Genomic DNA, 27,501 nt, shown 5'->3' with positions numbered 1-27,501 from the left:
CCCATGTAAACAGATTGCCAGACAGAAGGTGGTCTTAGAACCAAGGGTGGTCCCTGTTTACTGACAGGACACGTCAGAGTAAAACTATAACCCTACCAACATGGGACAATTGTAAAGTCATTTTGAAGTACATTTATGAGGAAGTATTGAGAAGTGGCTAGTCCTAGTGTGATACTTTGGTACACAGGGCAGACTGAAATGAGGGCATAAAGGATTTAAATAAATACCCGAGAAGCTCCATCCAGTGGTCAAGTAAACAGCTTTTCTGCAGAACACAGCACAGGGACTAAGAACTTCCATTTCCCAGCTACCAAGGATCCCCAAGTCCTCCAGCGATAAGACTTTAACTATTTTTCTGATTGTATCCTAAGAATGCTTGAAAGAGAAAATCTTCATCTGGAAACATCCATTTACTTTACTTTGGAGTGCAGAGACAGCTTTAAACAATTTCAGGCTTAGAGAATAAAGTAAGGGCACCAACTGTGCCTGACATCCTACAGTATTTAATATGCTCCTCCTCAAAGTCCTGATTCTGATTATAACTTCTAGCTAATGTCACATGCAAGTATCACATAAAAACAGACACAGGTGCGTGGTACAGTTGCCTCTCTGGGTGTCATGTATCTATATTGTATGTAGGTGTCTATTCTCTACCTTCATACCTTTCCTTTACTATTAGGTATCTACTTATATCTGTCTGTATATCTATAAATACATTCTCTATGAGTTGGTTGTTATCTAAAAGTCTGTGTCTAAGATCTACATCACATCTTTCATCAATTGTTTATCTGTATGTCTAAAAATTTATTGAACATTTATATGCAAGTCATTCTAATCTATTTATTCACATCTATCAGTTTTAATATTCTTATAAAATATTTAAAATATATGTCATAGGTTGGATTAACAGGCGACAGTGACATTGAGTATGGAAATTTTGGAGTCAGTCACACTGAGACCTAGAAACCAGAATAATAAAAATATGATGAAACATTTATACATGGGTTAACCTAAGGAATTTCTTAAGTTTCTGAAAAGCAGAAATATTTTTAAGACTCCAAGACATTGTTCAGCTTTTGTTCACACACACACACACACACACACACACACACACTCACACACACACTCACACACACAAACACAAACATTTATATATCTCGTGTCATATCCTGGCAATGTTAATAGGGTCATAGGATATTGTTGATAGGTAGTATGTATGTAGTGAATCTATGTCTCTTTTCAACTTTTATATGAGTCTAAAACTGCCAGAAAATTCCATTAAATAAACGAATAAAGAAGATTACATAGATAACATAGTAAAGGAAATAAAAAAGAAAAACTAAAACCTCACAGCATCAATAGGGAGGAACCCCCCTGAAGGCAGATTTCTTGGTGTGCAATGTTACATCCACATCCCCAAAGTTCTCCACCCTTTCTGCCCCGATGTGGTCTCTGTCAGTGCTCTAGTGATTTAGCACATAAGTCAAATCTGCCTGGCTCTAATTAACTCTGCTGAGCCATGTTTGCAGTCTGCCTCTCTTCAGTGACATCCAAACCTGCTTCTCTGCGTCTCAGTACCATTAGGTGTTCTGTGCTGCTACTGGGGTTGGGGTAGGAAGGCACTGTCCTTCTTGTCGTGGTGTCTATACTCTTGTCTATTTATGCAGGAGTGCCGTTATCTGAACCAGCTAGCTGCCCAGCTAGATGAACACTAGTGACTGCAGAGAAGTGTGGGCATTGAATTTCTCTGACTAAACAAAGATGTGTTAGATGCTTTCCTCATGAGCCAGTGATGGAGAAAGAATCACTTTTAGTGTGGTTCCACACCAGGATGGAGGCTACTCAAGTAGCCTTGTGTTGCCCGAGGACCTCTGTCCAAGCAGGACAGTGTAGTATCTATGTCTCTATGGAAGGCCTCCTTCCAGTCCATCACAATATCCAAAGGCCACCATACTGTACTCTGACATATCTAAAGTCCAGCACACCATACGTGGGCATACTTACTTCTCACAAGAGAAAAGAAAGCTTTTCAATAGAGCTGTAGCCAAAAATCCTCCCTTATCCAGGTTTGCCAGTGTGGTATCACAAAAGAAACCTTTAACCTGACACCTGAAGGAACAGCTTCTGGACTCAAGAGCACCAGAGAGGAAAAGCTAAACCAAAGAAAAACAAGGAGACATTCTAATACTATCCCTAAGTGTTCCTGAAGTCAATGCTGAAAGAACTGTGCGATGCTGAGCAGGACCAGCTATGTCATGTCATTCATGGGAACTAGAGCCTAGTAAAACAGTGTGCACTTCCTGTTAGAAGTCACTCACTTCATATTGGCAATGACACAGACAGGCTGTGCTGTGTGCCTCAGCCTTAGGAAGAAATGCCTGCTTAAGTGAGAGGTAAGGTGCTTGGAAAATTAGATGACCTGATTAGCTGGATGGCGTCACATGAGCTAAACTGTCTTTCTGTCTCTCTGCCTTGCCTTGGTAACAACATACTACTGGGTGGCTAGTCTTTGTAAGACTCACGAATATGAGAGATAAGACATAGAAAAGAAATAAATTACATCCTCTCTTGCTCCATCAAGAAGTTCACTAATATAACTAGCCTGCTCATTCTTGTGTTTTGTTTATGCTGTGTGTGTGCACTCAAGCACACTCATCAGACCTATGCATCTTGGTTGCAAAAAGAGAAATTCTGCTATAGATTTTGTAAGAGGTCAAATGGGTGCAGCACAGATAATGAAATCAATTGAATATCAAGTACCTTAAATGTGACCTCATTTGTAGATCCCCATGAAAGACTTAAAGTATGTCTATTTTAATATTTATCAGAATGTAAATTCTGTACTTGTAAAACTCTGAGGAAGTTCACCGCCACCTGAAAGCTATTTTCACCCATCTTCAGTTCATCCACTGGGAAGGTATGCTACTTGTACTTGTGCTGAGAAAACTACAGTTCAGATAAATAACACCTGAGCTTCTCTGTTTAGATATGCTGGTGAACAAGAAGGAAATTCATCACATGATTTATAGTCACTGTTTGGAAGCAAGGGGCACAGCGCCTGACTTACATTAAGATGAGGCATGAGTAGGGGATGTGAGTCAGGGATCTGGGCTGCCTGACTAGACCAAGAGCAGAAACAATGCACAGGAAGAGCCCAGAGCAGTGTCAGCCGCCCCATTGCAGGCCACGGAGCTTAGCGGATATCTTTCACCTAAGCCACGGTCCTTAAGCTGGCGGGAGGGAGTCTGTACACGTATATCTAGAGAGACTCCCACTCTGTCCCATTTGGGAATCTTACTCTCTGCTCTTGGCAGAGACCGATAACTCTGGGGGAATCCCATCTGAGTGAATTCAGCAGGAGCCCAGGTCCTTCACAGGAGGGTCTCAATGCTGCCTGCTCTCACCCAGAGGCCCAGGCTCTTAGCACTAGAATCTGCCTTGTTTATCACCTAAGTTACAGATTAAGTGATTTAAGGTACTTTTGAAATCCCATTCTATGTGCTTAAGGAGCCTCCTGTAAGGTGAGCGTGAGGCTTCAGATCTTATACTCTGCATTGAGAGTCATCAACAGAAACTATGGATGGTTTTGTGGCCTCAGAACAAAGCCAGTGAACAGAAAGGATAGGGAGAGTGTCAGAACAGCACACAGGGAGGTAAAGAGGTCACAAGTACACCTTGAACTGCCAGGAAGGTATTCACAGTCTCACTGTATAATAGACAAGAATAAAAACTCACCACTATCCTGGTGTACCAGTGACTTTTCTGTTGATGTGATAAAACCTCATGTCTGAAAGTAACTTAAGGGAGCAAGGCTTCACATTAGCACATGGTTTCAAAGAGAGAACTCACTGTAGGAAGCATGGAGTGGCAACAGGAACAGGAAGCTAGCTGGTAGACCTCATCTTTACCCTCACACAGGACGCAGACAGACAATAGGAAGTGGGATGAGGTCATAAGCCCTCAAAATGACCCATAGTGACATTTATCCTTCAAATAAGTTGTACCTCTTAAAGGTTTCAGAACCTTCTTCCCAAAAAAATTACCAATAGTTAGCCAAGCTTTCAAGTTCATGACTCTATGAGGGACATTTCACATTCAGACCCAACATACCTGGACAAGAGGAATATATCACTTTTACAATTCGTAGAAAAAAACAAATTAATGTCTTAAGGAAAATCTATTCTCTGCAACTCAGTTGCAGATGTGCAGTGATTACACAAACAGATTGTAGGGATTAGTGTGTGGTACAACCTCGGTTTTCTGCTTTGTCCTTGATAATTCTTGTTATGTAACCAATAAATAATTGATGAGAAGGTTTCTCCATCTACAGATAAATCACCAAAAGCCAAGGGTTGGTAAGTGTCCCATTTAGGTTTAACTTGGATTGTCTCAAGCCCCACCCGATCCTGTCAGGGTGGCTCCATTTTGATCTGGGTGATATCCAATCAGGAGATGGCAGGTGGAGCAGATCTTGCTCCCAGCTGCACCTTTGCCCAGTGTGTTGTGCCACCTGTTGCTGGTACTTCTGCAGCCCAGCGACAGCTCAGGAGCCATAGTCCCTCCCTGTAGGAGCTCCCTGTAGCAAGGATCTTGTTTCTCAGCTAACTAGAGACCTATGGATTGCACTTGTTGCCAGGCCTCCCATAGCCTGATAGAGGTGAAGAACAGACTCAGAAACATATCAGGAGCTGCTTCCTTCTCAAGAACTGCCTACCCAGAAATGCATGGTTTGAAGTCAACAGTAAGAATTTTGTATTGTCTTAGAATACTTTCTCTCACAGGAAATAATTCAAACATTCTAAAATCCAAGTTGTATCAAGGAGGTAGATAAGAAGGAATCATCAGGAAATTGGGGGACCCACACAATTAAGTGTCTCCCATGTGCTGTTGAATACAACAGACCACCCCAACCCCAGCCCTAGATTGATACTTTGGTCAGTAAATGATGACTTTTTGTTCATTAGACACTGGCCCTTGATGGACCTTTCTTAACTAAGAAGTATCAGAGTGAGTGACATACATTATACTGGACACAGGAAATGAAGAGGTTTCTTTGACTGTGGATCCCTCCCTATCAGCAGAACAGAGACAACAGAGACACGGTGCAGAGAAACGACACTATTCTCTGTGATCAGCCAGTTATGAGTTAGCAGCAAGGCACTAATACACACCAGTGGTCCCATATAATTACCAGAACTAAGACCTTCCTGTCAGCTAGTGGTGTCAACTAGAACACAGGTACAGAGGCAGCTGTCCCTAAGGCACACAGATACAGAAGCAGTTGTTCCCAGGGCACACAGGTTCAGAGGCTGCTGTCCCCGGGGAATACAGGTGCAGAGGCAGCTGTCCCCAGGGAAAACAAGTGCAGAGGAAGCTGTCCCCGGGGAATACAGGTGCAGAGGCAGCTGTCTACAGGGCACACAGGTGCAGAGGCAGCTGTCCCCAGGTTACACAGGTGCAGAGGCAACTGTCCCCAGAGCACACAGGTGCAGAGACAACTGTCCCCAGAGCACACAGGTGCAGAGGCAACTGTCCCCAGAGCACACAGGTGCAGAGGCAACTGTCCCCAGAGCACACAGGTACAGAGGCAACTGTCCCCAGAGCACACAGGTGCAGAGGCAGCTGTCCTCAGAGCACACAGGTGCAGAGGCAGCTGTCCCCAGGGCACACAGGTACAGAAGCAGCTGTCCTGAGGGAACACAGGAGCATAGGCAGCTGTCCACAGGGAAAGGGTCACCTTGGCATAGTACAGGATAAGGCTTTTGTCCTTTCAGAACTCTAGCCAGACTGCTCTGAACCCTTTTCTGACAAGCCTTAACTCCAGTTCAAGGACATGATACTTGGTGATACCAGTTCCACTGACACATCTGTCTGTGCGAAACAAGGCTGCCAGAGGCAGGTCTCCAACCCTCTTCTTCCCAGAGGATAGATCTCCACCCTCTTCGGGAAACAAAGAGCCTGGTAAACGTGAGAACAATCAGTAGGCACAGGTGGAATTCAGGAGGTTCTAGCAGTGTCTCACACTGAGTGATTTCCTATACACTTGCTCCACTGTCCTCCACTCTCTCCCATACACCTGCCCGCTCTAGCCAGGTGGCAGCTGAGCTTGGCTCATGCTGGACTCCTTCCTGCATTAGCTACCTGTCCTGGCTTCATTTAGTGTCCTTGGTTGCCTGTTGTACCTCTTAGTTCTCTTTCCCTCCCGTGGCAGCCTTCTTTCCTTCCGTGGTTAGCAGTGGCCTGTTTCTATGTCTCAGTTGACTGTCAGGTTAACTTCTTTAAAACATCCTGGGCTTGACATGACTGCACTTGAAGATCAGGGCAGCCCACGAGTCTGTGGCATGATGTGTTCTTTCTGTCTGGCTCAGCTTAGCCCATGAGACACTTAGATTACAGGTGGCCAGTAGCTGTCTTTTACCAGCCTTCTGGGCTTCACTGCAAGGCCATGCTATTAAAAAGTATTGTCCCCAGATTCCATGGACTCCAGCACCACCTTTTCATTGTAGTACAAATACTAGGAGGCATCCAACTGACCTTGATGTCCAAAGGTTTATCAAACCCTGTATAATTTCTAACCAGCATATGGCTCAGCAGCTGTGAGCTCTGATATCAAGGAAACATGGCTAATGTGGGGCTGCTGGTCGAGAAAGGTGGTAGGGCTCTAGGGACATCACTGTTGAGAGGATATCATTTCCTGGAGAAGGCCCTGATCTTGCTGGAGGCAACTCTAAGCTTCTTAAGTGTTGTGTATGTCTCCATTGCTATGTTGAGAGAGAGATGTCAGGTTCAATTGGAGCTCTAAAGACAGTGGAGGGGGAGCCAGACCCTCACCTTCCTGTACTCAGTTGACTTGGAGACATAGTCACGTGCTTTAGCAAATTGTTTCTCCAAATTGGGGATCTACTTGTCATATTCTTTGGGATCTTTACATAGGGTAGTTTTGGATTGTGTTCCCTTGACTCATTGAAGATAGAATTTCATCATTTGAAGAGACTCACTTTCCGTTGTGACATATCCCCCATAAACACAAAGACAGTGAAGCCCCAGGATGAGGTCTTAGATGGCCAGTAGCTCCTGTCTCTCAGGAAATTACCCAACCCTATATCTCAGAGAACAGATGAGTGGGAGTCTTGAGGGCAGAAAGGAGATGACAGACAGCTTGCCTCACCCGTGCACATGAGTCCAACTGTGTTCCAAATAGCTTACAAGTTAGGCAGGCCTTGGGTATGGCACTTCCAGTATCTGCCATTCACTAAGATAAAAAGTAAGCAGTAGTGACTGCCACCAAAGGCTTTGGGAGAGAGAATCCACCACTGGCACCATAGCACATACTCATTAAAAACAAACAAACAAACAAACAAACAAACAAAAAACAGGATATTATAGAAAGACCTCCCTTTTACAGGTGAAAGAATTTTCAGGCTATTTCTCACCCTAAAGATGTTTGTCCTGGTCTGGTCTTTCATTCAGGCTGTTCTGGCTCCATTTGTCTCTTTGCTACAGTGAACCAGGGGCTGGCAATGATCAACCCTCATTCTCCAGACCCAAGGGTCTATGGTCCCTGAGACTTCTTACCTGGGAGGACAAGCTGACACCTTGCATGGCACCAGCCCTGTAACAGGTCGAGTCTTGGGGTTGCAGAAGGATGCATTCACTGGGATTTTAAGGTCTCTGTAGCATCCTGCCTTTGAGTTCATCTTGCCTGTGGAAAGAGAAGGTGTGTTGAAGACTTATAATTCTTTTAAAAAGCCTGAAGCAAGCACAGTGGAAGGAAACTCCACTTTAAGTGAATGTGCTATGAGTGAAAGGGTTGTGCTGTCATGTCACATGATGCATACTGAAAGCAATATATCTGAAATGGTCATGGTCACAGCCTAACCAGCTTGTGTCCTTACTTGGCTATGTTGGGCATTGGTGACTATCATTATTCTACAATTAAATTGTAAATTTCCTTTCCATAATGGACTCCCTACAGCTGAGTGGTACTGTGCTGCTGATCTGTGATGTCCTCTTGACCTGCTCCAGCTGTCCCCCTGATATGCTCTTATCTGTTCTCCATTGCCCCACCTCTGGCCTTACCTGGCTGATTGCTTTACCTGGTAGATTGCGTCCCACTCCTCCAAATCAAACCAGGACATACCTTCTCTTAATTCCTTAGTCTGAGCCCTTTAGTCTGAGTGAGCCTTGTGTTCCCTGGATATATGAGGCCCACCCCAAAGTGTCTGAAACAGTATGCATATTCAGTTATGTTACTATTGTTGGACTTCAACAGTGGGAGTCTGAGCAAGAGCCCTTGAAAGAGGGAGAGGGAGATGGTTTGTTGTATTTTGCCACAGTGAACATTTAATTGGCCATCACATGCTTGTATGAGTTGCTTATATTCCTTATCACAAAAGGCTTCTAGAATTTTGTGTATCTTCTAAGATCTTGGAGAACCAGGGTGATTCAGAGACCTACAAGAGACTACCCATGGCCCCTCTTTCTTTTGTACAAGCAATCAGTCTCTTGCATAAAGCACCTTTTTATTTATATATCTAGAATAATGAAGATGTGGAGACAAGCCATGAATGTCATGGCAGGGGAAAGAGACCCTGATGTTTTACAGACATGAGAGGAATGAATGGTGAAGAACTGAGTGCCATGGGATCAAGAAAGCTGATCTGAGGAAGATGTCAGGCACCTTGGTGGGGTTCTGCTTGGAAAATTTCAAAGATGAAGCTTGCAGACAGAAACCACAAGGGCTGCAAGATGAGCAGAGGTGCTTGGTTGAGCACAGTATTAGGGAGTGTGGATGATTTGCATGGAAAGAGTCATAAAAGGTAAAATATAGCAGGAACAAGAAGAAGGAAAGAGTCCATCTTAAGACTGAGTTCAAGGCAAAGAGGAACAGAAGGTAATGCTGATAGAAAGGGAGTATCATGGCTGGAGGGATCTGTCCAAAAGTCTTCCCTGCAGAGTTAGACTTACAAAGGGAGAATCCTGCTCCTGGGATTGAATGGTCCAATGAAGGTCAAGGAGCAAGAGACTTTCAGTTGGTGGGCACTGGTGGTGCATCCCTCCAGTGTAAAAGTTGTTTTCCTGTGTGTAGAGCCTGTGGATGGTACAATGGGTACAGAGGGAGCCAGTTGCAGCTGTTCTCCATGATGGTCTGGCCTCCGGTTTGCATCTTTGCACTGTTAAAATGTTGACTTGAGCCCATAAATGTCAGTAGGACTGGGAATTCTGTTAACAGAAATTCTTCTCCTACACAAGATTCCTATGATTAAATCCATGTGTGTGGGTGGAATTTTCACGGTCCCTGGTCCCCAGTCTCAAGTCCTAGGGGATTTCATTCCCACTAATTCTCTTCAACGCATCTTCCAAACTGCTGCTATGACTTCCTCTTCAATGCCCCTGGGAGGTGCTCTTCTGGCCATTCTTAGCTTCTGTGTTCAGAGTACTTCCTGCTTTCTTCTGGAATCCATTTCTTTGGGGGTTTCTCTGAAGTGACTCTTGAACTCAGAAATATTGGAGTGTGCACAAAGTGCACTGAGGAGCATGCATAGATATAGCATGTATGGAGAAAGCCCTCACTGAAGAATCACAATAGTGTGTCCTGCTTCACCCGGGACCACTGTCTTCTTTACTAAATAATTCTGACACATACACCTTGTCCTTCATGTAAGTGAATTCCTTTCCTGCTGTCTTGAAGCCTGGGAAAGCTGGAGGATTGTGGACAGATGGCTAATGGCCGAAGCCCAACTCAACCCAGTCTATTGGTCTGTGGGTGATGAAGCCTTTCTAGGTCCCCATGTATCTTCTGTAACATCCATCTTTTTCTATCTTCTCATTTAGCTTTTCTTCCATAAGAGGCTCAGCTTCAGAGTCCATAGCAATAAGGAAGGACTGGCTAGGGACTGTGAGGACAGCCAATTCTCATTTTACTCTTGATTTATCTTACATGTTATTGATTGACAAAAACCACAGAACAAAACTGAGAAGGACCCCAGGGGCCACTTACAACATACAACTGTGTGAGTGACAATCATGAAGACAGCTACATGGACACAAAGAGTAAGGGAGGAGAACCTGTTTAGATTTCTCTCCAAGCAAAGGTCAGAACAAGGCCAACTCTGGATCAATGGCTTTCTTCTATTCTTAGAATGCTTTGCTCACAATATGCTTTTATGATCATAGTCTTGAGTTCAATGTCTTCCTAGGCTTTCTAAATAATTGGGTTCTTATCTTTGCAACTATGCCTCTGCATCTTCAGCCTTCAGAGTCCAGGATATGCATCTTTCTCCTCACCTCAGCATTGGCACTGAAAGCATCCTTAGCATCCCTACCTTCTATGAGTTTCCGTGCCTTTAGTGTGTCCTTCTCCACCCCACCCATCCTCAAGAATTCCTCATGCATGTATCCCTTGCAGAAGGATCCTCAGAGTAGCTTAATATAATCTCTTCCAAAAGTTTCCTGCACTAAACTGTAGTGAAATTAATTTTCTACTCTGTTTGTTACATTAACATGAGTCCTTGTGTAGTGATTTTAGCAGAAGTATTGCATGCAGGAAATTTACTCCAGTAAGAATAAAACATTGTTCTTTCTACAGAGGAAGTGGTCCAATGTAGTCAACCTGCCACAAGGTTTCTGGCTGGTCACCTTGAAAAATGGTGCCATAACTGAAGCTCAGTGATGGTCTCTGATTTTAGCAGATCTGGTACTCAGCAGCAGCTATGGCCAGATCAGCCTTGGTAAGTGAAAGTTAAGTTCAATTGTAACCCTCATCTCTGTCACCATGGCCACTTTGTTCATTGAGCAATTACAGGGATGGCTGGGGAAAGAGGCTGACTGTCCACAGAATGGGTCATCTTATCCACTTGATTATTGAACTCCTCCTCATCTGAAGTCACCTTTTGATGAGCATTTACGTGGGACACAACTGTCTTCAGAGTTTTTTCCCATTTGGAGAGATATATCCACATACTCCTTCCCCAGATGTCTTTCTCACCAATTTTCAAATCCCTAACTATCCATCCCATCCATTGGGTACAGCCATGAGTCAGTGAACAATCATGTATCTAGCCATTTCTTTTTCCAAACAAACTGTAACATAGGTACTGCCCAAAGTTCTGCCTACTGTGAAGATATTCCTTCACCCTGTGTATCTTTCAGGGTTGTCCTAGAAAGGGATTGTAATTCTGAAGCTGTCCACTTCTGTGTGGTGCCTGCATAATGTTCAGAACCATCAGTAAACTAGGTCTGGGTCTTCTCTTCTCCAGTCACACGTTCATAGGGAACATCCCATGAGGCTATAGGTGCTTTCTTGGCAGCAGATGGCATTGTAACAGGAATAGAAACCATAGGCATTCGGGCAAATTCTTTGTATAACTTCTTTGTACCTTCAGGACATGCTCAGGCCTGATTTCATGTGTATCACTTCCATTTGATAACACACTGCTACTGTGAATGTTCTTCTTTATGACTTGGTGGGCCTGATAACACTCAGCTCACGATGGGCAGTTCAGGTAACATGATAACATGGTGTCCTATATTGTCAAATAATTAGCTTCCACTATGGCCCAGTAGCAGGCCAAAAGCTGCTATTTTACAAGAATAGAATAGTTTTCTGCAGATGATGGTAGAGCTTTGCCCCCAAATCCCAAAGGTCTCTTCTGTGATTGAGCGACAGGAGCCTACCGAAGGCTCCAAATTATCTCTGTCACTGACACCTCAAGTACTTTTGAATCTGCTGGATCATGTGGTCCATGTGGTAGAGCATCCTGCACAGCAGCCTGGACCTGTTGGAGAGCCTTCTCCTGTTCCAGGCCCCACACAAAGCTAGCAGCTTTCCAAGTAATTTGGTAAATGGGTCCGAGAAACACACCCAAGCAAGCAATGTGCTGTCTCCTGAATCCAAATAGACCCACTAAACTTTGTGCTTCTTTCTTATTGGTAGGAGGGGCCAGATACAATAAGTTAGCTTTCCTCCTTAGAGAGAATATCTCTGCCTGCCCCACACCACTGGACTCCTTAATGATTTTATTGAGGTAGATAGTCCTTGAATTTTGGTTGGATTTATTTCCCATATTCTGATACATATACATGTCACCAATATATCCAAAGTGGTTGCTACCTCCTGCTCACTTGGTCTAGTCAGCATAATGTGATTAATATAGTGCACTAATGTGATATTTTGTGCAATAGACAGATGATCAAGATCCCTTCTAACTAAGTTATGACTCAGGGCAGGAGAGTTAACAAATCCTTGATGCAAAACTGTAAAGGTATACTGCCTGTCTTGCCAACTGAAAGCAAATTGCTTCTTGTGGTCCCTATGGATAGGTACTGAGAAAAGGGTATTTGCTCGATCAATAACTGTATACCAGGTACCAGGAGATGTGTCACTTTGCTCAACTAAGGAAACTATATCTGGTAAAGCAGCTGCAATTGGAATTATTGCCTGATTTAGTTTTTGATAGTCAACTGTCATTCTCCATAATCCATCTGTCTTCTGCATTGTCCAAATAGGAGAGTTAAAGGGAGATGTGGTGGGAACCACCATCCCTGCATCTTTCAAGCCCTTGATGGTGGCAGTGATTTCTACAATTCCTCCAGAGATACAATACTGTTTTCGAATCACTATTTTCTTTGGCAGAGGCAACTCTAAAGGCTTTCATTTAGCCTTTCCAAGCATAACATTCCACCAGTCAGGGAACCAATGTGAGAATTCTGCCAACTTCTAAGTATACCTATCCCAGTTATACGCTCTAGAAATGAGGAAATAACCACAAGATGAATTTGAGGACTTACTGGACCTACTGTGAGTCAGATGTCAGATGAAACTCCATTAATCACCTGGCTTTCATAAGCCCCTACTTTAACTGGAGGGCCACAGTGTTTCTTGGGATCTCCCATAATCAGTGTCAATTTAGAGCCAGTATCCAATAGGCCCCAGGAAGTCTGATTATTTCCTTTCCCCCAGTCTACAGTTACCCTTGCAAAAGTCCATATGTCCCTCTGTGGAGTAACTGGAGAAAGGTTAACAGTAAAACCTTTAGGTGCCAGAGCCATGGAATATCTACTGAGGAAAGCTGTTAACATGGAGTGGAACCAGCCCAGGAGAAAGAAGTTTGTTACAGTCAACAAAGTTGAGAGGAGTTGGAGATCTGAAGAGCACTTTGCTATCAGACATGGAGGTGCAGAGTTTGGAGTTATCCAGCTATTTTTTATCCTTGCTTTGGTTTAGTATTTACTCACCATGACATTTTGGAATGGTAATATATATTCTGTGGTATTAGAAGATGTGATCTGCTTTTTGATTTTATGGGGATTACATTTAAGAGGTTGGAAAAATCTCAGAAGAGACTTTGAACTTTGGACTTTTAATACTGTTGAGACTGCTATAGATTATGGGGACTTTTGAAGTTGGACAAAATGTATTTTGCATTGTGCTATGTTTAGGTATGGCCCCCATAGATTCATTCGTGTGTTTGAAAAAGTCTATGGGAGCCAGGGAGTGGAATGTGGTGGTTTGAATATGCTTGGCCCAGGCATTGCACTATTAAGAGATGTGGCCTTGTTAGAGTGTTTATGGACTTGTTGGAGGAAGTGTGTTACTGTTGGTATGGGTTTTGAGACCCTTCTCCTAGCTTTCTGGAAGCCACCTTATCCTGTTTCACTTTGGAAAAAGATATAGAACTTTCAGCTCCTCAAGCACCATGCCTGCCTGGATGTTGTCATGTTTCCTGCCTTTATGATAATGGACTGAAACTCTCACCTGTAAGGCAGCCCCAATTACATATTGTATTTTATAAAAGCTGACTTCGTTATGGTGTCTGTTCACAGAAATTAAAACACTAAATAAGACACCCTGGAAACTCAAACTAAAGTCTTACATGTATTTGGGGGAATAAATCCATATTGAAATAAGACCGTGTATATACAGTATTGACATAGACACTGATGGCCCACCTTCTCAAGTTCTACATTTACAAACATGAAGTCCTATGTGCATAAGCATACACCCAGTAGAATGTAGAGAAGAGCTGGCTAGGCCCACCAGGATAAGGACAGTATCCGGTTCCCGGGGCTGAGGACAGACACTTGACCCTTAGGCCCTGATGGACAAGGTGTGGGGGGAAGGATGGCTGCTCCTCGGTAAGAGGGAATTCTTTGTTTTACTCTGAACTCTGGGCACCCTTGAAGAAACCTCTGTCAAATGGATCCAACTGAGGTCTGCTGAAGAGATTGTCTGCTCTCTCCAGAGCACACACCATTTTTCTTTCCCTTTCACTTATTCCCCTTCCTTCAGGAGGCAGGAAGATAGGACAGAGAATGGAAACTCATTTTGAATTCAACAGTCTTGGCCAAAGGGGCAGAGTTATTTGTAGTGGGTCTGCTTTAAGGAGACTGAGATCTAGAATCATTTCTAGTTCATCTCTCTTGCTTTGCCCTTTGGTGAAGTTCAAGAGAGAGAGAGAAGTTACTTGGAGTAATTGGAATTGAGTTGATATCAGAATCAGAAGATCCAGAAGTATTGACAATTAAAGCAGTAGGATGCAACTGCTCCCCAGGAGCTAACTCTGCAACACTGCTCTTTAGGACACATATTCCTGATGTCACACTGGGATCTCTGGGCCACAGCTTTGAGGTGTCTGGGAGCTCTTGGTGACCACTGTACAGAACAGGGTTAAAATCTTCCATTATCATACCTGGACAAAGTTTCCCACCAGACAGAGTGTATTTTTGTGTATCAAGCATGTACAAAACCAGGGCTAGAGGGATGGCTCTAGCAGAGGATCTGAGCTCATTTCCCAACACTTATGTTGAGCAACTCACACTCACCACTATTCACCCTATAAAGGCATCCATGTAACTTCATATACTAGAGATCCAGTTCCCTCTCCTGGCCTCCTCAGGCTCTGTGTGTGCACGCATGCACACACACACACACACACACACACACACACACACACACATACACACTCACATATGAACACATACACAGACACATACACACAGACATACAGACACTTAAACAAAACTTTTACAAATGCATAAAAGCAGCACCTTGATAGGCCCTGAGCCCAACCCTGGGCCTCATATATCTATAAAACAGTGGGTTCATAGAAACACCCACTTCTTTGATGCAGTTGTCCTGGTGTACTTCACTGCTATCAGTTACCAACTAAAAAGTCACTGATCCATTTTTATGAAATTCAAGGAGCATGTTGAGATTTTACTGCCAATCGAGACATAGAAGGAATCAATCCCGGTCTCCTGGAACTCCTAATATTTATCTGGATAGTTTTAAGAAGTTTGAATCTCAGATCTTAGTTTTAGCATTTGCTGAGGGGAGAAATTCATGAACGAGTGAAGGGTTGATTTGAAAGTAATAAAAATAAGGGCAAGATGGGTTCTCTTCAATTTTCCAAATCTAATTCCTCAATTAATTAAAGTATAAGCTCCAGAAACATTATCCAAGAAGAGAGTATTAAGGAAATATATGAGAGGCTTACAAAACTAGTCTTAAAGCTTGTTGGGGAAATTTGAGTCATGAATTAGGTGAATGTGTTCATCCAAAAGAAAACTCATCCCCAGAAATGCCCACTGCATATTGGAGACCTTGGACCATGCTCTCCTTGCCATGGGTACTGCTTAGTAAACATTTCAGTAGGGAAAAGGAGCTTCGATTAGTTGATTCAGATACACTGAACCAATTGAATCACAGAAAAATATTTGAAAAAATTGTATTTTATAAACAATTGAAGAAAAGCTGATCCTTTTAAGGGGTGAACAACAGACAAGAGCTCACCACACCAAATTTAAGTCTCCCTTCCAGGAGCAGATACCACCAGATCAGCTGGATCACCACAAGATTCTTGGTTTCCCCTGCTATATGTCAGGGGCTGAATGAGTGTCAATTCAAGGCCTGGCAGAGCAGGGAAATTGAACTAAAGTATGGTTATATCATAAATAAAGAATGGAGATTAAGAAGCAAACAAAGTAGCCAGAAAGGAAGGTAGAAGGCAGTGGTTGGTTGCTCATGGCTACCAGGACATCATTTCCCTATGGAGTCAGGCCCATCACAGAAGTAAAAAATGGCTGTTTATAAACCCAGAAGGAGGATATCTCCTCCCGATGCCAGGTGGAATTTATGAAGATAAAGATATTTCCAAATGTCCCCTTCCAGTTGGCACTGTCTATCTGTAGATAGTGAAGAAGATGATGGTTGGATGTTAAAAATCCAGCAGAATGAAAAGTCTCAACAATCTTAAAGCATAGAATGTAGGAATCTAAATTTTCTTTCAGGTGATAAACTGTGCAAAGCCATTAAGAAAGGAAAACAGAATTCAAGAGCTATTATCACAATTCCTGGACAGTAGATCATTCATCAAGAATTGGAACCATGAAATGATGCTGATGTTAGGCTTACATTCTCTAATATTGATTGCACACAAGGAAAATGAGCTATTTTCAGTAACATCTAATTTAAACAACCCCATATAGCTTTGTGATTTAGAAAGCTCTAATAGCATGAACATATTAAATAATTTTACTTATGTAGGATAACTAAGAATTCCATTCTGAAGGCAAGCCATCATTGCACTATATCTTTGGTCACAAGATCTAGATAAACCAAGCCAGAACTGGACTGGAAGTTTCCTCCTGGTTGGCCAATTCTCAAAGTGCTAGAAGCTGCTCCATGGGACACTGGGAGTGGGATTGTCATCAACAGTCATACTCAATTATGGGACCCCACGTAAAGGCATAGTGATCACTCAAGAGAGAAGTACCTACTAATGCAAGAGTGGTAGCGTTGGAAGAAACCAACCACTTCTTTATTGGATTTCTCTGACTTATAGTCATGACATAATTGTTACAGCAGCTCTGATTATGCGTATGAGGAGAAGGAAAAGGAGGAGGAGGGAAAGAAATGAGAGGAAGAGGAGAGGAGAGGAGAGGAGAGGAGAGGAGAGGAGAGGAGAGGAGAGGAGAGGAGAGGAGAGGAGAGGAGAGGAGAGGAGAGGAGAGGAGAGGAGAGAGAGAGAGAGAGAGAGAGAGAGAGAGAGAGAGAGAGAGAGAGAAGTGAAAGTTAGTATGGTTTGTAAGGCAGTTAGCTTTAGCTGTAAAAGTAACTCACCTGGGCAGAGTCTCAATAAGGGCTTGTGTATGTTGGGCTGCCTAGGCAGTGGATCAGCAGCTTTTTAAGGATGGAGAGCACAAGCAGGCTTTCAGATCTTGAGTGTGGACGTAAAGTGACTCTAAGCTCCCACAAACAGTGATAGACTAGAACCTGGATGTGACCTAAGGTAAACCCCTTCTCCTCCAAGGCACATTTTGCCATGGTTTTGGCCATAAGGATAGAAATAAAACAGAAACAGGCTATGAAATTAAATCAACCCAGTCATAGATATTTCTTGTACAATCTGTGCCCTGGGCTGTGATTTTAAATGGTGTACTTTCCTCATCATGTGCACATGGTCAAGTCCTTAATGTGCCCTCAGAACACTCAATCTAAGAGTCAGACAGCAAACCTACAGACATCAAGTCAGAAGCCCATAGAACTTTCTCTAAAGCCAGATGATGTATTAAAAAGGAATCCCAACAAATAAAAAACGGAATTATTTCTTGCATCTCACACTCTTAAATTTCTGTGATATTAAAGTAGTAAGTCTATTATGCGATGATGTTTCTTCTCAGTACCATTATACCTTTTTATAACATCATAAAATTTCTTGGTGGATCTGAGTATACAAGGAGATGACAAATTATTTTACAGTTTATTTCATTAATTAGCATGGATTAAGAATCTTACTCTCCATTGTGTATATATACCACATTTTTTGCATCCATTCACAATAGAGTACTATTTAGCCATTAGAAACAATGAATTCATGAAATTCTTAGACAGATGGATGGAGCTAGAGAACATCATACTAAGTGAAGTAACCCAGTCTCAAAAGATTAATCATGGTATGCACTTACTAATAAGTGGATATTAGCCTAGAAAATTGGAATACCCCAAACATAATCCACACATCAAATGATGTACAAGAAGAATGGAGGAGTGGCCCCTGGTTCTGGAAAGACTCAGTGTAGCAGTATAGGGCAAAACCAGAACAGGGAAGTGGGAAGGGGTGGAGGGGAGAACAGGGGGAGGGAAGAGGGCTTATGGGACTTTCGGGGAGTGGGGGGCCAGAAAAGGGGAAATCATTTGTAATGTAAATAAAAATATCGAATAAAAAATTTAAAAAAAAAAGAATCTTTCTCTCTACATATGCCTTTCAGGACCCATGGCCTGATTCCATTCGGTACCTACATAGCACCTCTGGTGCTGCATAAGCGGTGACTTACCCCCTCCACAGGAGACAGAGCACTCAGACCGTATGATGGCCCATGAGTAGCTGGGCTGGGCTGCTGGAGTCTTCTTAGCCCCTGACCTTGGCAATGAGAATTCCCAGGCCACACCAGGGTTCCTGCCTTGAAACAAAAGCTACAAAAGAAGAAAGAGAGGAAAGTGAAGTACAGTAAAACCAATGACAAATTGATAACTACTTTGCTTTTTACTATTTAAAATAAAACCATACAGAACTAATTTTGTTGACAAAATACTGCCTAATTTCTGAAAAGTGCCTCAGATACATGCAACACACAATTTTCTTCTGAAACTAGGAAGGATACACACAAATGAATGAGTAAATAAATACTACAGAACCTATGGAGAACACAAGTCATTTCAAGACAAGAACCAGCTGAAGCTTGACATGGCTTGCCAGTGCTTGTAGAGGATGTATAAAAGAAATTTACATATAGACAGGGAAGGAATGCAGAATCCATCACAAGCACATAGGAAAGAATTAGTTTCATATGGGAAGAGATCCAAAATAAAGAGACAAAGGAACATCTCACACAGGACACCAGGGAAACCTAATATGAGAAAAGGAGAAAGGAAAGGAAGAAATGAGCCCACTGGGAAAAGGGCCCATGAAATTACAGGACTCAAGGATCAGTCCTTCTCAAGAGTAAATCTTCAGCTGTCCAGTTGGAAGCTGTAGAACAGCTGGTTGAGCTAAAAAGTAAGGCTAGATTATTTTTAAGACATACACACTACTTACTGGCCAAGATGAATCTATACTCAAAGTGAAGATATGGAAGTGAAGCTGAAAACAGGCAGAGATAGCTATACTCTCTGATAAGAGATACAGAAGGTAGTGACATATTAATAAAAATTGATATGTCAAGATAATATAGGAATCGTATATAATCATATACAGGCCCAAACGCTGATAAATTTAACTTCATATAAACAAATAGACATAAAGACATTGAGGAGTCCAGCTATAGTAACAGTGGCTATAGTAACAGCGGCTATAGTAACAGTGGCTATAGTAACAGTGGCTGATCTCATTGCTACGCTTGCAACAAATGTGGAAACATAGTAACAAACAAAACATTTGGACAAAAAGAAAAAGCATAACGAAGAAATTTCAGACTTATACCACACATAGATCATACAGACTTAATAGATACCTACAGAAATAACATCCAAGAAACAGAATAAATCAGCATTCAATGGAAACTATTGAAAATATATAGAGGGCTGGTGAGATGGCTCAGCGGTTAAGAGCACTGACTGTTCTTCCGAAGGTTCATAGCAGCCCTATTTATAATTGCCAGAAGCTGGAAAGAACCCAGGTATCCCTCAACAGAAGAGTGGATGCAAAAAATGTGGTATATATACACAATGGAGTACTATTCAGCCATTAGAAACAATGAATTCATGAAATTCTTAGGCAAATGGATGGAGCTGGAGAATATCATACTAAGAGAGGTAACCCAGACTCAAAAGATGAATCATGGTATGCACTCACTAATACGTGGTTATTAACCTAGAAAACTGGAATACCCAAAACATAATCCACACATCAGATGAGGTACAAGAAGAACGGAGGAGTGGCCCCTTGTTCTGAAAAGACTCAGTGAAGCAATATAGAGCAAAATCAGAACAGGGAAGTGGGAAGGGTTGGGTGGGAAAACAGGGGGAGGGAAGGGGACTGATGGGACTTTCGGGGAGTGGGGGTCCAGAAAAGGGGAAATCATTTGAAATGTAAATAAATATATCAATAAAAAAGTTAAAAAAAGGAAAATATATAGAAAAATCAGAAGCTTTTCTCCAAATAGCAAATATGCCAATAATTATTGAAGATACAAAGAGGAATCGGAAGTTTTTCTCCAAATAACAAATATGCCAACACAGAGGCCGGAAAAATAATTCCATTCATAATACCTAAAAGGAATTTCTAGGAATATAGAAAACTAGGTGTCTGATGGGACTAAATACTGAAATCATTAAAATATGTCATAAAGAAATTGAAAAGGAAACCAGAATGCATAAAGAACTGATGGTTCAGCAGAATTGGTACAGTGAGAAAGACTGCACCATCAAGAGCAATCTACCAATGCAATGCCATCCCGGTCTGAGGAATAACTGTGAAACTCCTCTGGGAGCATAAAGCATCCCAGATGGCCGGTGCGATCCACACAGAAAGAAAGGGGCCGACGGCATCACAATACCTAGGCTTTCAGCTTATACTACAGAGACATACTAGCAAAACCAGCCTGGTAGAGGTCAAAAATAGACCAGTGAAATAAAATAAAGAATGAAATAAACTCTCTCAGAGAATCCTGAATTTCAAAGAAGTTTACACTGGAGAGAAGACAGCTTCCTTAGTGGTTCTAGGGAAACTCCAAGTTCAAGATTAAACTAGACTCAGAGCGCACTTCTTGTTAAACAAGCACATGAGCAAACAAAGAAACAAAACCCACAGAATGTATCAATGGGCGTTAGCTATCAGAGGGAAGCATAGACTATATTCACGTTTCCATTGTAGGCAAACACTTCAAACAGGCCTCCAAGGCTCAAGAAATAGACAAAGCTGGAGGTGAATAATATTAAAAAGAAAACATAGAAATAGAACAAAAACAAAACAGAATAGCATAAAACAAATAAATTACTATTACTGTTTATATTAGATTACTGTTTCCTAATGACAGAGAAAGAAAGGGTATGGGATTTGCTGTGTGGTGAGGTGAGGAGATCTGGGAAAAATTGATGGAAGGAAAACTATAGATTTATATAGTCCATGAAAAATAACAATTAAAAAAAAAGAACAGTGCAGCAGCATCACAGGAGACAAGGTGACAGAAAAATCATTGCTCACATGTACCAGATAAAGAATGAAATAATGAATGAGTAAATGAATGAATGAATAGCAAGTATAAAGTGCCATAAAGCTAAGTACCCAGACTCAGACCGTCTAATCAATAAATGAGCAAATGAACAGTATTGACAATTACCAAGAGCAAGATATACAAATAACCAGCTGACTTTGAAATGAGTCCAACATCCTGAGCCTTCAAACAAATTACAAATTGCATCTATTCTAAATTTCTCATTCCTCTCAGAATATCTATCATCAAGAAATCAAGTGACAGTGATGATTAATAAAAGTAGTCAAGGCTATGGGGAAAGAGGATAGACCGCTGTTGGGAGGAAAAGTTATGCAGCCACTTTAGGAAGCAGTGTAAGGTTTCCTTAGAGAGTACACATGCTACAATCCTCTTCAATCTATATATGTATATATGATCTAGGTCAGCATACCACAAAGTTGCAATGGCCAAGACATGGAATCCCCCTAGCAATCCAAAGGCAAGTGGCTAAGGACTGTGTGGTACATATACCCAACTGGGCTTTGTTCAGACATAAAGAAAAATGAAATTATGTTACTTAGAGAGAAATGGATGGAACTGGTGATCATAATATGAGCAAGTAAACCCAGCAAATATTTGTTTCCTCTCATATCTGAGACATGCACATATGTGCACATATGCAAACACATGCATGACATGAAAGTTGACAAAGGATGATATGGTGACACAATGAATATAATATGATGGGAAAGAAAGGAATCAAAACGCAAGAGTAGGGAGAGAGACAGACTCACACTTTAATATGATCTCTGCTAATCTATCATCTGTCTGTCTGTCTATCATCTATCTATCTATCTATCTATCTATCTATCTATCATCTGTCTATCTATCTATCTATCTATCTATCTATCTATCTATCTATCTATCTATCTATCATCTATCATCCATCTACCTACTATCTATCTATCTATTTATTTATCTATCCACCTATCATCTATCTTCATCCTCATCTATCTACCTGTATATCCATCTATACATTTCTGTTTATCTTACCATCTTTCTCTCTCTATCCAACCATGACCTTAAATCAGAAGGAACGCTATGTGATTGGAGAACAGCATGAGAGGAGGGGATCAAGAAAGGGCAATGAAGGAATGAATACAAACAAAGCCAAAAGACACACATGTTCAGATATGTCATAACAAAACTTACGATTTTTATGTTAACTAAAATGTTAATTAAAACAAACAGCCATCACCCATAATATTACTGATAAAGACCCAGTGATGGTAACAACGGTAAGTACATGTACAGGCTCATAAACCAAGCAAGGGAAGACAATAGCAAAAAGTCTACTGCCCCCTTGAGCTGGCTGGCTGGATTGCTCCTGTCTCTGATAGCTACAATGCTGCATACATCTAATTACAACCACAACAATACTACAAAAGTTACAGTTCATTAGCCCTGGAACCAGAAACTGGTCTCTACCTCCACAATCAGCGTTTCATTGGTTGGTCCAGTGGAGGTTAAACTCTCGGGCTCCTTGTAGGATCGTCTGTAGTTGAAGATGGTACCTGAAAACTTGTATTGCCCAGGCCAGTCCACACTCCAGTGACCATTCAGGTAATATCTCTTGAGAGAATTGCGTACAGAAATATAGGAAGTAGAGATGTTTGTTTCGTAGATGCGAATGCTCCGAGCTCCAGAGGGAATGGTTACCATGTGGTAGTACTCTGGATAGAGGAATGTAGTATTTAGTTTAATCTAGCTTCTCTACAATTGAGTGTGAGAGTCCATGTTTAGAACTGATGGATCTGCCTCTAGTTCTGCTATAGACACCTGTAGGTGTCCCTTTCCATCATTGGTTGGAGGAATAATCTTGCAATGTGCAGTCTTGCTAAAGATCACTTTAAGTCAAAGAACCTCCCATCCACTTCTAGGTTAAAACAGAAGTTCCAGGTTAGTAGTCCCCAACCTTCCGATTGTTGCAACCCCTTAATAATGTCCCTTGCATTGTGGTAACCCCCCACCATAAAATCATTTTCAGTGTTACTTCATAATATAAGTAGTAATTTTGCTACTGTATGAATCATAATGTAAATATTAATGTTTTCCAATGTTCTTGGGTAACCCTGTGAAAAGGTCACTTAACCCACAGATTGGTAAAAGGAAAAGCCTCTGTGAAAGACCTCAGCCCTCTAAGTATCCTGTTTCCTCTTCCTTAGCCCCTCCCAACAAAACCTCTGACTGAGTCCCTCCTTGCGCAGATGTACATGACTCAGAAGTACTCACGGTTGGTGGGATGGTGCTTACTGTACAGTCCTCTATGCATGGCACAGTCTGAGTTATCCCCCTGGCAGACCCCACAGGAATCCTCAGTTGCATCCGATCCAAGGACGTTGTCACAGCCAACCTTCTGGAGGCCCCACGAGGTCATATTCATTCATGAAAGAAAGGATGATACATGCGACAACATCACCAACCACGTGACAAAATTTTCCTCCCACTCTAGCCAAACAAGTTTCCAACATGGGGTAGTTAGCAAATAGGTGATGGATCCCAGTATGTGCACAGCATGGCTGGTCCTGGTCTCCTGGGATCTTTTTCTTGCAATGTGCTATCTGTCCCCGGTAGTAATTCCTCCCCAGGTGTGATGCTTGGGTCCTAAGTTGAAGCTGGAGGACTGTGTTAGAGCAAATCTCAGACCAATACTGACTTGGTAAACTGGCTGTTTGTGTGTTCACACGGGCTCTGCTGAAGCAGGCTTGTAACTGGAACTTATTGCCAGGCCACAGAAACTCTCCCATCAATGATTTATAGGGCTTAGATCTATGCAAGACTGTAGAATTTGAGGCACTTACTAATATTCCCATAATTATAGCTCTCTTCATATTTCCTGTCAAGGTATGCGGAAGAATAAAATCCACTCAGAAACAAAGCAATCATAATCTTTGTCCTTGCTAGAAATCCCCAGGGCCAGACATTCTGTAATGCTCTCGTGTGGGAGTGTAGAAAGGTCAACACTATCAAGTCTGCTATAGGGTACGGCTCCCTGCAGGTCTTGAGACCATGATGTACAGATTGCTCTTTAATTTTACCTCACTAATTACACTGCAAATCTCTACCTCAGGTGGCAGGAAGAAAGTGACCACCAGAAATACATGAGTGCAAAGAAGATTTTACCACTAAAAAAATTTAAGTTTCCCAAAATCTCTCATAGATTTTTTTGGGTTGGTTTCCCAGATTTTGGGGTATTGAGGTTGCTTGAGTTCCCCTGCACTGCTGCAGCTCATCTGAATGGTCGGTCCATCATGTGGAGATCATTATGATAGCCAAAAAGTGACCTCACTGACTGACAACAACACTGCCTAGATATTGTGCCCCTTGCAGGTCTGCTGTTCCTAAACCCAGTTTCTAGTCTACATATAAGCAGTGGTCACCTGGATGAGTTCTTGTTCATGCCTTCATCCACCCACTGAGCACCCCAAGAGCACAGCTGCCTTCTGAGTACCCCATCGGCTTCCCGAAGCCCCTGTTCTCAGCTCCCGGGACCCTTGTTTTGATGCACCCTTTGAGATGGAGCTCAGGTGGCCGTGCTCTCTCCTCCTAGGTGCCCACAAATGCTCAGAGCCACATCTGAGAATCAGCTTTCCCCTCTGCTCATGCTCCGTACACACCTCAATCCCAAAGCAGTGCCATCAGCACGAGCTCTTCTGGCTTTCTCCCCCTGGGCTGGGACTTGGAGGGGAAGGGCTCCTCTCATATGTCTGGCTTTCTAGCTCTCATGGGATGCCTGGCACAAAGCAGACTGTCTGGAGACGTTTGTTGAATGAATAAGCGGTCGTTATTACCTCACACATCCCATCTATACAAACATTACGGCTATCCTCCGAGCATGGAGTCCCATCTTTCACTTTATTTGACAAAGAAAAGAAGAAATCAAATCCTTCTGCGATACAGTAGAGTTTGCATAAGTCCTGATCTTAAAAAGAAATACACACACAAACACAAATAAGAAAGACACTTAAGCTCCGTGATTTTCGCTCTAAGGTTCAGATTCTTCTTCGGTTGTCTACCCCCTAAAATAAATCCCACACAATAACACATTTCAAAGACATTTTTTTTTTTAAGATGGGGGGGCCTCACCACATTTCCCTGCCTGAAATATGGTAGTATACCAGGCTGTCCTTGAACTCATAGAGATCTACCTGCCTCTGGTGTATGTCACCATTGTGGGCCTTGTAAAGAAATTTTAATGTTCATTTTTGATAAAACACTTCAAATTATTATTATTATTATTATTGCTATTATTATTAATGTTTCACTGTTATTTTTTCTAGTGCCTATTGTCTAATATTTCCTTTATATAGTTGCTGGTACATAGTAGGTATTCAATAAGCACTTGTTGACTGGACTACAGTGTTTATGGTTTACTGTATAAAGACTGCATTATAGGAATAGAAAGGATCAGTAGTGTTTTCTAACCCTACGTAAAATTCTCACGAATTACACATAATAAATATTAAAAGAAATGTTAAAAGCCCAGAGTTCAATGTGTTCTGCAGGAACGCTGGTGCACAAGGCACTGAGGATCAGAGCTCCCTCATGCTTCAAGACTTCACAGTTCATGTGGGTGACTGAAGCTTTTGTGGGGACCCTCTGTCTTCTCTCTGGATAAAACCGGGAAAGCTGAACACGGAAAGGCTCACTGTCTTGGGAACTTTCTCAGGCCTAGGACTCACAGATTCCTTGTGTGTGTGCTTAATGATTCTATGCCACACTCTAGCAAAGTCAGGGATAGCACACACACTTCACCCTGATGTCACAGCTAAGACCTGTTTCTGTTATATCCCTGACTAGTTTTCTTCTGGCCCAGGGCTATATTTATTGTGGGCTTCAGTTTTACGGTTTATGCAGAAGAAGCAACAAATCTGCTTTGTCTGAGAATGCTGGCAACTCCCTACCGAGGTTTGGTGACTTTGAAGATCCACCATGTGAGCTTATGTGCTGAAATGATGGACGCACAGCCAGATGGACAGCCTCAGCTTTGTTCTCCCCCAGAACCTCTGCCACTTGCCAGGACAGAACTCTCAGTTCCAAACAATGAGATAATTAGATGTCCTTTAACTATACCCTGAATCATGCCTCTTGAGCTGTCAACATTTTAATAATTTTAGCTACTGTATCATATACCATGCTCACTTGGTCCCCCTGGTAAGTGTAAATCTAATTCACTCCATGAATAAATTTCTTATTATATAGTTACAGAGTAAGACTTTATTGCTATAGTATACTTGAAAAATCATTAATTTTTAAAATAAAGCCTACTGAAAATTTTCTCTTAGCTTTTAATATTTGTTTTTAGTGGGAGGTATGATTATGGCAATACCAGCAACAACTACTGCCATTTTTATTTTTTTTTAAATAACTATCCATTCAACAAATCTAGCCTGTGGACTTCTGACTACATGTCTAATATAGGTAAGATGCCACGACAGTGGGGCAGGCCAGATCAAAACAGGCCCAGCTAATAGGTTCCTAGATCTACATCATCTGCCCACTGGAACATGGCAGTGCTAGATGCATGATGCCTTTGAAGCAGGTAACAAAGCACGGGGCACCCTACCGAGCAGGCCTGGAAACTTACCTTCCACTTGGGTGTAAGGCTTCCACTTGTAGAGCCACCCTCGGAAACGCTTGCCGTTGTACTCGGCACACTGGGCGGCACGGAAGTCCACACTGTCCAGAGGGCATTTCTGTCTGTTGCACAGCTTCAGAGTACGTGTGGAGCCCTGGCAAAACTTCCCTCCATGAGATGGTCTGGAATGCATATTGTGGCCAGAGATCAGCTCTTCCTGCACATTATGTTCAGTGGGGGTGGGGGACCGACAAAACTGCTAATATTAACTACTTAGAGTGGGCACTGAAGGGAGGTATCTCTCTGAGTCTGTCCTGAGTGTTATGCTCCTGGTGCTGGAGGACAAGGTGGAGTTCAAGATAAGGTGGAGTTCAAGATTCGGGCCTGTATGCCCTTGTTCCTTGTTCCCCATCATCCTCTGGAGAGGCAGGAAAGTGAACTGCCCTTCACATCCTACAGAGGGGTTTGCTGGGTTGCTACTGAGAAAGAGAACGACTTTCTAAGAGGCAGAAAGCCAAAACCATCTTCTTTCTACTTCCAGATTCCTTGTGACTAGGCCAGGACATTAGGCCTATGGGTAAAGTCAGGGCATTACCTGACAGCCCATGAGCATGCTGGTTTCTGGAAAATCCCCATGAGCCTGGGTAGGTATACACAAGAGGATGGTGGAG

General features: G+C 42.3%; 1 protein-coding gene across 1 annotated transcript in view; it reads right to left on the bottom strand.

The window, feature by feature from the left end:
* Window positions 1–27,501, bottom strand: part of Adamts16 (ADAM metallopeptidase with thrombospondin type 1 motif 16) — a 125,353-nt gene that overhangs the window by 23,583 nt on the left and 74,269 nt on the right. Inside the window, exons 13-18 of the mRNA XM_052159967.1 lie at window positions 26,840–27,012; window positions 25,044–25,174; window positions 23,485–23,608; window positions 22,681–22,925; window positions 18,337–18,475; window positions 7,576–7,702 (exon numbers count right to left, since the gene is read on the bottom strand). Of these exons, the coding sequence (XP_052015927.1) occupies window positions 7,576–7,702; window positions 18,337–18,475; window positions 22,681–22,925; window positions 23,485–23,608; window positions 25,044–25,174; window positions 26,840–27,012 (939 nt within the window). The remainder of the gene's footprint in view (window positions 1–7,575; window positions 7,703–18,336; window positions 18,476–22,680; window positions 22,926–23,484; window positions 23,609–25,043; window positions 25,175–26,839; window positions 27,013–27,501) is intronic.

Source organism: Apodemus sylvaticus, chromosome 16 (genome assembly GCF_947179515.1).
Source record: "Apodemus sylvaticus chromosome 16, mApoSyl1.1, whole genome shotgun sequence".
NCBI classification, from domain to species: Eukaryota; Metazoa; Chordata; class Mammalia; order Rodentia; family Muridae; genus Apodemus; species Apodemus sylvaticus.
The sequence above is the reverse complement of the archived record's forward strand: the minus strand, read 5'-3'. Positions and strand labels throughout refer to the sequence as shown.